General features: G+C 47.3%; 1 protein-coding gene across 1 annotated transcript in view; it reads right to left on the reverse strand.

Annotated features, from left to right (window-relative positions):
- Positions 1-12,352, reverse strand: part of LOC121858986 — a 78,773-nt gene that overhangs the window by 1,466 nt on the left and 64,955 nt on the right. Inside the window, exons 4-8 of the mRNA XM_042355641.1 lie at positions 9,235-9,340; positions 8,938-9,117; positions 8,464-8,688; positions 8,042-8,214; positions 5,163-6,884 (exon numbers count right to left, since the gene is read on the reverse strand). Of these exons, the coding sequence (XP_042211575.1) occupies positions 5,163-6,884; positions 8,042-8,214; positions 8,464-8,688; positions 8,938-9,117; positions 9,235-9,340 (2,406 nt within the window). The remainder of the gene's footprint in view (positions 1-5,162; positions 6,885-8,041; positions 8,215-8,463; positions 8,689-8,937; positions 9,118-9,234; positions 9,341-12,352) is intronic.

Raw genomic sequence — 12,352 nt, forward strand, 5'->3', positions numbered from 1 at the left:
TTTCACTCTCTCTCTCTCTCACACAGGTCCGCTCCAGCTTGGATTCTGGTTAGCTGAGTGACGGGTCAAGCTTATCGGGTTAGCTCCAGGCATCACCCTCTGCTTTGTTTGCTGCCACTGTACCTGTGTGTGGTGCGTGAGGGAGGGGAGATGGAAGGGGATTGAGAGAGTTAGGGAAGGGAGGGGGTGAACAGGAGGGTGAGGAGAGATGGGGATGGGGAGGAGGGGGAAATGGAGGGAGGAGGGAAATGGAGGGGAAACTGGGAGGGGAGAAGGGGAGAGGGGAAGAATGGGAGGGGAGGAAGGAGAATGAAGGCAGAGAAATGGAAGGGGGAGGGAGGGAGGAGGTAGAAGATTGGAAGGGATAGCAAGAGTGGGAAAGAACCTAACCTAACCTAACCTAACCTAATCTAACCTAATCTAACTGAATCCAGGTGTGGAGACTCAGGTGTGTACGACAGGTGATGACAGGTGTGTGAAGTGAAATATCCATCCACGACAGAGATACCGGTAGTGAAAGACCGGTAAAAGTCCGTACCGGTAGAGGCATGTACCGGTAAACTTACAATACCGGTAACAGAGATAGTGAAAATATATACCAGAATTAAAGACCTCGTAAGTTTACCGGTAGAACTCAACAATACCGGTAGTGCTGGGAGCCGAGCATGTTACCGGTAATTGATATTTTCCGAGTTCTATACCGGTAAAACCCTCCTATACCGGTACCAATAGAACACCATAGCAGTACCGGGAAAAATAACACATTCGAACACTATACCGGTATATAAAATAAACTTTCCTATACCGATAGTACTGAGAATAATGATGATGATGATGATGATGATGATGATGATGATGATGATGATGATGATGACGACGACGGTAGTGATGATAATGAAGACAAACAAAGCATCAGGTGTTTTCAAATATAAGAGACTAAAATAAACAAACCACTAATTACTAACACAGGTAAGAAATTAAGTATTACAGACAGGTAAATAACAGTGTTAATTAAGACGTCGTCACCTGCACTACACTCGAGGAAGGTGTAGGACCCAACCATTGTTTACACCTCTACATCATTCCTGTAAACTAGAGGTTGTTTATTGTTTACATGCGCGGCCATTTTTAAAAGGCTCTGGCCATAACCTTTGACATACATACATACATACATACATACATACATACAAACAGAAGTACAAATAACTGCATAATACAGCAATAGAACCGTGTATAATGCAGCTGTATGACCGTGTATAATGCAGCTGTATGACCGTGTATAATGCAACAGCTGTATCAACATTGTCAACAGCAGCAGCACTGACTGGCTGATTGAATGGCTGACTGACTGACTGGCTGAGTGGACGCATTAAAGCCAGATGGTATACGTGTATAATGCAACAGCTGTATCAACATTGTCAACAGCAGCAGCAATGACTGGCTGATTGAATGGCTGACTGACTGACTGACTGACTGAGTGGACGCATTAAAGCCAGATGGTATACAGGTGTGGTGGATGATGCTTCTGGCCACACCTTTTTATGGCAGGTAATCAAAGGTGTTCACATAAATTAGAGACAGGTAACTAATCACTTCTCTTCCATCCCCTCCTCCTCCTCTTCCATCTGCTGTTCCTTTTCCTTCTCCTCCTCCTCCTCCACGAGAAAGAGAGGAGAAGAATGAGGAGGAAGAAATGAGAAATGGTAAGAGAAAGAGGAAGAGAGGAGGAAGAAAAAGAGACGAGGAGGAGGAAGAACAAAAAGACAGGAACAGGAGGAGGAGGAGGAGGAAGAAAACAAAAGAGGTTAGAGGAAAAGAAAGAGATAGAGAAGAGAAGAGGAGGAAGAAGGAGGAAGAGAAGAGGAGGAAGAAGGAGGAAGAGATCAGGAAGAAGAAGAGAGGGAGGAGGAGGATCAAGAAGACTACATGAAAATTACACTAGAGGCCCATCACTCCCCATTGTTTCACACACACACACACACACACACACACACACACACACACACACACACACTATTGTTTGCCACTGTTTACTGTTTCCTCCTGATTTGCACTCACTCACTGTTGAGAGCTTGAGCAACAACTCGATCACGACTCTCTCTCTCTCTCTTTCCTCTCTCTCTCTCTCTCTCTCTCTCTCTCTCTCTCTCTCTCTCTCTCTCTCTCTCTCTCTTCTTCTTCTTCTTCTTCTTCTTCTTCTTCATCTTCTCGTTATCTCTGCTACTACAACTATACTATTACTACTACTGCCACTACTATCAAAACAACAACAACAACTACTACCACCACCACCACATCAAAGACCTAACAAACAAACAAACTCACAAAAACACCGACCTACCTTTAAGCCTACCACCTAATTAGCATATAAATCACAGGTGTCAATTTACTCCAAAGAAAACGTCACTTAATCGAACGGTAACTCAAGAAAAACGAAGATTTACGCCTTTACATTTCACAAGACAATAATGGAGTCGCTTTTATAGACTTCTAATCCAGGATATATGACCCACTTAAGCATTTATTACATTTTAAAAGATAATCTCTCTTTAATCTCATTTCAATGGGTCTTAATCAATAAAGATAATCACTTTATATATGACGTTTAATCGCTATATGTGGTCAGGTCACGTCTAGGTCATTAACGCAGTCGACCTTACGGTACCCTGACCCCCCCACATACATACGATAATAACCACGTGTTGATTGTACGGATGAACTTGAGAAAGATTAAATGAAACAGTAGCTCTCATCCCAGACACTTTAAACCAGAATGACACAAATTGGAAACACCTGTGGGCCCCGGTGTCCAGCCTCCAGGTAAGACAGGTGTATCTCGTAGCTCCTACCTATACCTTCCACCAGCCCCTTCACTCCCCCCTCCATCAGTCCCCCCACACTCCTTAACTAGTCCCTTACTCCCTTTTCAGTCCCCTACCCCTTCCTCAGTCCCCTAATAGACCCTAGTCCTACGAGGCCCCAACGTCACCGATCATGACCATTAGGACTGGGGCCCATTAGGACTGGGGCCCATTAGTACTAGGACCTACTACATCTGGGGTCCATTTCACAGTGACGCAAATTATCTCACTGCCGCACACTGTCGGACGCAGGGTGTGGAATGCGTCGCCCGCCTCTTATAACACAACGTGGGGAAGCGGAGAAAGATTACGATCGCCTAGTGATTTATTCCATCTCTCTCTCTCTCTCTCCTTCCCTTCCCTACTTCCTACATTCTTCCTTTCCTCCTTCCCTCCTTCCCCCTCTCCCTCCTTCTCTCCCTTCTCTTTCTTCCCTCCTATCTCCCTCCTCCCTTTCTCCTCCTCATTCATCTTCCTTCTACACACACACACACACACACATTATTAGGATTATCTCATGTTTACTAGGATTAATCTTATATGAGCATCTTTTTACTAGGATTATCTTAAGGACGAATAAAGTCTAAGAGGCACTATGATCTTCCCCTTGTTCCTTTAAGTAACCACGGGCGAACATTCGTCTGGCGTTATGATTTTTATGTGAAGAAATATAATTCGTGTGGAAGTGAACGCCTGACGCTATTGTTCGCTAGTGTGGGAGGAACCAAGCGGTGGTGGGGATTTTAAAACAACAAATCACAGGTTTATTTTCCTGGTAAAACTAAAACGTGATATAGTTGGTTTATATTGTCTTAATAACGGTACAATTAACGGGGTTATAAAAGCTTCAACGAGTTTTATTTTCGTTCGTAATATTGACAAACATAACAACGTGAACAGTTCCAATAACGCAATATAACGGAGAGATTTTTTAAAAGACTTAACAGAATCCAACAAAACATAAATACGTGGGTTTACAGTTCCAATAACACCACTACTTAACGGAAGACCTCAAGAAACGCTAATCCAAACGGTATTTAAACCAACCGGAACCTTTCATTATACCTCTATTGATTAACTAAAGTGTGTTAAGTTACGGTGGTGTGAGGGAAGCTGCAACGGCTCGGTCCAGTGTGTGTACAGGTAACAGACACACCTTGACGCGGGTAAACACACAAGCCTGATGAATCACTCGTCGACAAGGTGTTCAGAGTAGCTTCCCATCACCAAACCTGTTCTACCGATAATCTGTCTTACCGAGAGAGAGAGAGAGAGAGAGAGAGAGAGAGAGAGACAACCTCCTACCTTCGTGACCACTACAGGTGATGGGCCAGTGGCACTACCTACCTCACCTGCCTCTCTTCATTAATCAACCATATGTCTTACCTGTGCCCTACCTGGTCTACCTGTACTCCGGTAACCAATAGGCCCGACACGCAATTTGTTCGGTATGAGGAATTAAATAGTGTCTTATTCAGGTGATCCGGTGTAGCGATGGTGGTAGTGGGTGGTGATTGGTGATGGTGGTGGTTAGTATTAGTGGTGGTTGTAGTTGTGGTTGGTAGTGATGGTGTGCGGTGGTGGTTGCAATAATAATAATAATAATGTTGGTAATAGTAGCCTTAAAAATAGTGGTAGTTGTGGTAGGAATAACAACACCTCTGTCCAATACTACCACCATTTATTTCCTTCACCAAAATCCACTTACCACCCTAAACTATGTCCCTCTGCTATAGAAAAAAAAAACTCCCTCACACGAAAAACCACAATCAATCACATCACAAAAGGCGGACACGGGCTTAAAACCACCTAAAAACACCTGTAATATACTGAGTGACAATTACATCACCTTTACCTGTACTAATTACTACCTGTAGAGAAGTGATTAGTGACGCATCGGGCAGGTAATTACAAAAGACAATCACACACACACACACACACACACACACACACACACACACACACGGTCGCCATCTGTGCTAAACTGAGTCTGATGTTGACCTGAAAGAGAGAGAGAGAGAGAGAGAGAGACAGAGAGAGAGAGAGAGAGAGAGAGAGAGAGAGAGAGAGAAAGAGAGGAGAGAGAGAGAGAGAGAGGAGAGAGAGAGAGAGAGAGAAACAGAGAGAGAGAGAGAGAGAGAGAGAGAGAGAGAGAGAGAGAGAGAGAGAGAGAGAGAGAGAGAGAGAGAGAGAGAGAGACAGAGAGACAGAGAGAGAGGAGACAGAGAGAGAGAGAGAGAGAGAGAGAGAGAGAGAGAGAGAGAGAGAGAGAGAGAGCACCAACGTAACCTCAACACTCACCTGATACAGAGTACAGTCCTTGAAGTCCCATGGCAGTGATCCCTGGTCCTCCTCCGTCATGCCACTCTCGAAGAAGGAGTCCAGGAGAGACTTAGGACTTATCCCATTCTCCTGTAGGTACTCCTGACGGCGGTGGCTCTCGCGGTAGTGGAGGCAGCAGGACCTGGATCTCCTCGGGTTGGCGAAGTTCCTCGGGGTGTCACTTCTCTTCCGCGGGCTGGAACTACGAGCTCGGTTCTTCGTCGGGGATTTGGTTCTGGGAGGCGGAACAGGAGTCGCGGATAGTTGCTCATCAGGCGGCAACTCTCGGGTGATGAACTCAATGTTTACTAATCGCTTTTCACTTTCCTTCGTACTGGCGACCGATTTTTTCGATTCTCTTTTCGTTTTGGTTTTCGGGGACTCTCTTCGGGAGGACTGTGTGGTGTTGGAGGCCTTTGGTTGTTTCAGGGGCACGTTGACGTAGGTTGGGGATGGGGCGCGTTTCGTCTGTGAGGGGGCGTTGGTGTTCGATTTGTCCAGCGGTGTTAATATCGTGTCCCTGATGAAGTCGCTGGCGGAGTATCGTCTCCTACAGGGTGTAGTGCGGTAGACCTCGCTAAGGACAGAAGACTTATGGCGACTCTCCTGGACGTCGCCGGCAAAGACACTGTCATCCTCGGTGTCCGCTGGATCAGAGAGAATTGGAAACCCTTCATCGTCCTCCTGTTGGCCATACCCGAAGGTGATGAAGAGGCTGGTGCTACACTGCCCTCCGTCAAGTAGGTCCTCATTGCCACTCTGCTGTTCCTCGCTGTCGCCGCCCACGTAGATGGCAGAGTCGCTGGACATTCGCGTTCTAGAGCGTCGTTGTCTGGGAGGAGCCTCTGGGAGATAACTTTCCACATAAGAACCACCAGCACAGGTCAACATCCGGGTCCTGTCGTCTCCGGAAGTGTCAACAAGGGCACTTCTACGCGACTCTTCCGTATATTTTCTTTGGTCTATGGCTGGTATCGAGTAACAGTCTGCATACGGTGCGTGGACGTCCCCTTCACTACCCACACCGTCATGTGTAAAGGCAATCGACCCCTTGAGAACTATTCTGGCACTTGGTTCCTGACTGATGAGCGAACTTGGCTTACACGTGTGATCCTTCCTACCATTTGTACTTTCACTCAATCTTCTTCCTTCCATTTCGTAATCTTCCTCCTCCTCCTCGTCCTCCACTTCCTTGTTACTGACCACTGATATGATGCAACACCGAGCTGCCCTCCCCCGCTGACCACCATCACACCCCACGTCGCTTCTCACCATCACAGGGTCATCACGTCCCTCACCATCATCACCACCGCCAACAACACCCTCCGCTGTGTGTGTCACCGGTATAACGCAGGTGTTTCTACCTTTCCTCTCGGGAGTTATGCCAGAACCACAAGTGTCACTAGCATTCACCATCAAGGTACTGACGCAAGTGTTCGTGGCATCCAGGGAAAGGTCACTGGCACTACTAAAATACCCCGGTTGGGAGTCGAGGTCATAGTCAGGACTGGGTGTAGGGCCGCGAGGTGGACTGCCAGAGAGAAACAGCACACTGAGGCCCTGTTCTGATGATGGCACTATCTTGGCCAGAGCCTCCACGTCCTCCGGCAGGCCTCCGGGGGCATCATAGTGGTGAGATGAAGACACAAGGACGGAATGATGATGTTCGTGGTGATGGTTGTCGAGAGATGCCATTATCAGCTGACAAAAACAGTCCCTTGTGTTTTACATATTGGCTGTATTAATAATGTTTCTCTTCCCTGTGTATAGAAAACCACATTGAACTTTGACTCATAGTATAAATATATCGTTGATGACTATAAACCCTTATTAGAAAAACGTTTTACAGTGATACACAAAAACTTAGAAGAATAAAAAAAGAAGTTATTTAAGGGAATATATATAACGTATACTTTAAAAACGTTCCCTTATGACACACACACACACACACACACACCACCTCTCTCGCAAGGTAAAGAAAAAAACAAAAATATTACTCAATACCTGAACATGATTTAGGAAGTGTGACCAATTGGCACCGTGCACCCTACTTCCGCTACCCCCCCTCACCTGACCCCCCACACCCCCGCCCCCCCTCTCTCCACAGTCCCTCCTAGAATGGGGTGGTGGGTTCTGTCCAAAGGGGTTAGTTAAGGGGGAGGGGTGGGTTGGTCCTGTTCAGAATTAAAGAGGTGGGAGTCCTTATGTGTGTGTGTGTGTGTGTTGGTGCGCGCGCTCCCCATAGTTATAGAGTGGACCGTGTAACGTTGTGGGTCGCAGCGCAGGGGAGGGGAAGGCGGGGGAAGGCGTGGGAAGGCGTGGGGGGCGTGGGTGGGGGAGGTGGTAACGGTGACTGCACTACCTTCAATGTGTCTATATGATAAACTTCCTGTCGTTGTCCGGTAAAATTTAATCACTGTACGAGCACAATGAGAGAGAGAGAGAGAGAGAGAGAGAGAGAGAGAGAGAGAGAGAGAGAGAGAGAGAGAGAGAGACAGAGAGAGAGACAGAGAGAGAGAGAGAGAGAGAGAGAGAGAGAGAGAGAGAGAGAGAGAGACAGAGAGAGAGAGAGAGAGAGAGAGAGAGAGAGAGAGAGAGAGAGAGAGAGAGAGAGAGAGAGAGAGAGAGAGAGACCAACACACCCAACAGATAGATAAATAAAACCCAACAAATGGATAGACAGGACAAATAGACACATAAATCGATAAACTGACAGAAATAGATAGATAGATAGACTGATAAGAGAGAGATAGATAAATAGAGAATTGGACAGATTGACAGTAATATAGACGATTTATTAACGTGACCCCGTTCAAGTTAGTAAATAGACAGATATTGTTTATTTTTTTATCTGTTACGGCCGTCACAGTGAAGCTCAGAGCCTCACCTGTTACGGCCGTCACAGTGAAGCTCTGAGCCTCACCTGTTACGGCCGTCACAGTGAAGCTCTGAGCCTCACCTGTTACGGGCGTCACAGTGAAGCTCTGAGCCTCACCTGTTACGGCCGTCACAGTGAAGCTCTGAGCCTCACCTGTTAGGCCGTCACAGTGAAGCTCAGAGCCTCACCTGTTACGGCCGTCACAGTGAAGCTCTGAGCCTCACCTGTTACGGCCTTCACAGTGAAGCTCTGAGCCTCACCTGTTAGGCCGTCACAGTGAAGCTCTGAGCCTCACCTGTTACGGCCGTCACAGTGAAGCTCAGAGCCTCACCTGTAACGGCCGTCACAGTGAAGCTCTGAGCCTCACCTGTTACGCCGTCACAGTGAAGCTCAGAGCCTCACCTGTTACGGCCGTCACAGTGAAGCTCTGAGCCTCACCTGTTACGGCCGTCACAGTGAAGCTCTGAGCCTCACCTGTTACGGCCGTCACAGTGAAGCTCAGAGCCTCACCTGTTACGGCCGTCACAGTGAAGCTCTGAGCCTCACCTGTTACTGAGGTTACGGGCGTCACAGTGAAGCTCTGAGCCTCACCTGTTACGGCCGTCACAGTGAAGCTCTGAGCCTCACCTGTTAGGCCGTCACAGTGAAGCTCAGAGCCTCACCTGTTACGGCCGTCACAGTGAAGCTCTGAGCCTCACCTGTTACGGCCTTCACAGTGAAGCTCTGAGCCTCACCTGTTAGGCCGTCACAGTGAAGCTCTGAGCCTCACCTGTTACGGCCGTCACAGTGAAGCTCAGAGCCTCACCTGTAACGGCCGTCACAGTGAAGCTCTGAGCCTCACCTGTTACGCCGTCACAGTGAAGCTCAGAGCCTCACCTGTTACGGCCGTCACAGTGAAGCTCTGAGCCTCACCTGTTACGGCCGTCACAGTGAAGCTCTGAGCCTCACCTGTTACGGCCGTCACAGTGAAGCTCAGAGCCTCACCTGTTACGGCCGTCACAGTGAAGCTCTGAGCCTCACCTGTTACGGCCGTCACAGTGAAGTTCTGAGCCTCACCTGTTACGGCCGTCACAGTGAAACTCTGAGCCTCACCTGTTACGGCCGTCACAGTGAAGCTCTGAGCCTCACCTGTTAGGGTTAGGTTAGGTTAGGCGACCGAGTTACAACACTGACTGTAATCGTGTTTCATTTCGCTATAGAGTGTGCAAGAGCCGATGTTTCTCGACTGACCACGATTCACATTCTGAACAAGTGCACTGTGCAACAACTGACCAACACTCTTGCAACACAAACTTATACACACTACACATATACACTCAATTCTTGTATGAAATTTGTAGGTGTATGTTTCTCTGTCCGTTCGTTATGTATACAGTACAGCAAGGAATTACTCATGACGTCACTGATCAACTCATGACGTCACCGAGCAACATAATAATAATAATAATAATAATAATAATAATAATAATAATAATAATAATAATAATAATAATAATAATAATAATAATAATAATAATAATAATAAAATAAAAATAAATAAAAACACGATGCAGTTTTTTTTATCCTGAGATGACTGTAGTTACGACCACCTGGTATCGAGACTCGAAGCCTGCAGGTAGGTAAGTAAGTACAGGGGGTTCGAGTCCCGGCACGTGGTAATTATAATGTTGTGTGTGTGTGTGTGTGTGTGTGTGGACGTGTGTGTGCACGTGTGTGTGTGTGTGTGTGTGCACGTGTGTGTGTGTGCGCGCGTGTGTGTGTGCACGTATGTGTGTGTGTGTTAAGCCTGAGCGTTGACTCTTCTCCACCCCCTCTCCTCTTCTCCACCCCCTCTCCTCTTCCTCCTCTTCCTCTTCCTCTTCCCTCCTCCTCCTCTTCCTCCTCCCAGCAGTCAGCGTACAGGACCCCGATAATCACCCGATGATTGATCTTAAGTGTGTGTGTGAGTCTTACCTCCCGTGTGTCTGAGGGACTTAAGTGAGAGCCACACCCTCGTCAGGAGTCTACACCTACTGTATACGCTGAGGTGTAACGACAGGTATACGCTAGCTGATTGGCCTTGATATACTAGGTGTTAAGACAGTTGGCGTAAAAATGCGTAGACCAACCTATAGGAAGTGGATGGTGGATGTTTTTATATATACGCTCGTGGTTGATGTAGGGAACCAGGTGGTGAGGGGAGAGGGGAGGGAGAGAGAGGAGAGGAGGGAGGACAAGAGGCGACGACACCCACGACTGAACACACTAAGAAGGAGGAAGTAAACAGAGAGAGAGAGAGAGAGAGAGAGAGAGAGAGAGAGAGTGATTTACCGACAACACAACACAGTCCTAGTTACGGTTCCTCCAATACAGTAGAAGGAACGCGGGAAACGGAACACGTAATAAGGAACACGGAACAAGGAACTCGAAACAAGGAGCACGGAAAGAACACGGAACATAATACAAGAAATACGGAACAAGGAACATGGAACACGAAACATGGAACACGAAACAAGTAACACGAAACAAGTAACACCGTCTGGCATTGTTCTTCACGTATGTATAGACTGATGGACACACACACACACACACACACACACACACACACACACACACACACTCGAACGATTCCCGACGATTTTACATTACAGCAACACCAGCGCTAGCGATCAACAGCGTCTGGCGTTCCTTTCCACACATGAAAACGCCAAACGAACATTCTCCTACCTTCCACCTACAGTAACGCTCAACCTAACCTAAAGACACACAAACACTTTCTCGTGACAACATCGGAGGGGGAAAGGAAAGATTTGCCATTGCGTAAAAAAAAATGGAGTTCTTCCCCCCCCCCCTCTAGTTAGTGGGGGGAGGGGGGTTTAGGGGGTGATTCTCAGGTCCCTCCCCCCTAGACTCATTACACCACCTCCCTCCCTTGATAAAAATGTTATAACTCTCTATAATATTCGTTACTCTAAGTCGTCTTTTTCACTGTATTAGTTTGATATCACTGCCAGCGGGAATGAACGAATTACTTCCTCAATAGTCATTAATGTAATCATTTATATCGTTAAGTGTTCGTTATTATCACCATTGACATCATCACTAATCACGGCCTCGCTCACCATTCATATCACCATTCATGTAAATCACCGGTGATATCGATTTCATTCACCATTTTCAGCGGTCGTCACCATTCGCATCATCACCATACACACCCTTATCACCATTACTCCTCACTTTTTTTCTTCACCATTACCGCCACCATCCACGCTTTCACCATTATCCATCTCACCACCACACCTCACCATCACCACCTTCTCACACACCCAAATTCACTGTTCACTGTTTGAGTCACTTAATATGCTGGCCCTCCTTTCACCAGGTAACTACAGGTGTACGATATTAAACAGTGGCTAGTAGTAGTAGTAGTAGTAGTAATAGTAGTAGTAGTAATAGTAGTAGTAGTAGGTGTGGCTATTGGGGGAGGCTGGAGGCCACGTTTAAAAAAAAGTAGTGATCGGCAGCACTAAAAAATGACATGTTGCAGCAACTATTGCTGCAGGTTCCGGAAAATCTGACAAAAAAAGCCATAGCGCAGGAGGTGGGCGCCTCGAACGTTAACTACGTTACCGATAAGGGCAAATGGTTTCAGCCTTAACAAACAAGAATTTACAGATGCCATTGCTCTAAGGTACGGTTGGCCAGTAGATGGTTTGCCCTCCCAATGCGTGTGTGGCTATTCCTATGATGGCGATCACGCCATGGTTTGCAAGAAGGGGGGCTTCATATGCATGAGGCATGACGAGGTAAGGGATCTCACAGCAAATATGTTGAAGGAAACCTGCCGGGACGTCATGGTAGAACCGACCCTCCTTCCACTGGATGGCGAGATCCTCCAACACAGGACTTCAAACACATCTAACGAAGCCCGTGTGGACGTCAGTGCTCGAGGATTCTGGACGCGGGGACAGCGAGCCTTCTTCGACATCAGGATTTTTGATCCCATGGCCGTTTGTCACCGTAACCTAGCTCTCGATGCTGCACATAGGAGGAACGAGAACGACAAGAGAAGGGCATATGGGGAGAGAATTCAAAATGTTGATCAAGGCAGCTTCACTCCTCTAGTGTTCACAAAACCTCTGGGTGGGAGGCCAAGTGCGATGTTTCTACGCAGACCTCGGCAGGAGCTGATCTCCGAACAGAAGCAGCAGCCCAGAAGTTAAGTGTCACAGCCTCGGGATGAGATGTCGACTGTCCTTCTCTCTCCTTCGGTCGGCTTTGCTCTGCCTCAGGGGAACGAGAGCTTCTGCCC

This window comes from Homarus americanus, unplaced genomic scaffold, assembly GCF_018991925.1.
Source record: "Homarus americanus isolate GMGI-L3 unplaced genomic scaffold, GMGI_Hamer_2.0 scaffold55805, whole genome shotgun sequence".
Taxonomy (NCBI): domain Eukaryota; kingdom Metazoa; phylum Arthropoda; class Malacostraca; order Decapoda; family Nephropidae; genus Homarus; species Homarus americanus.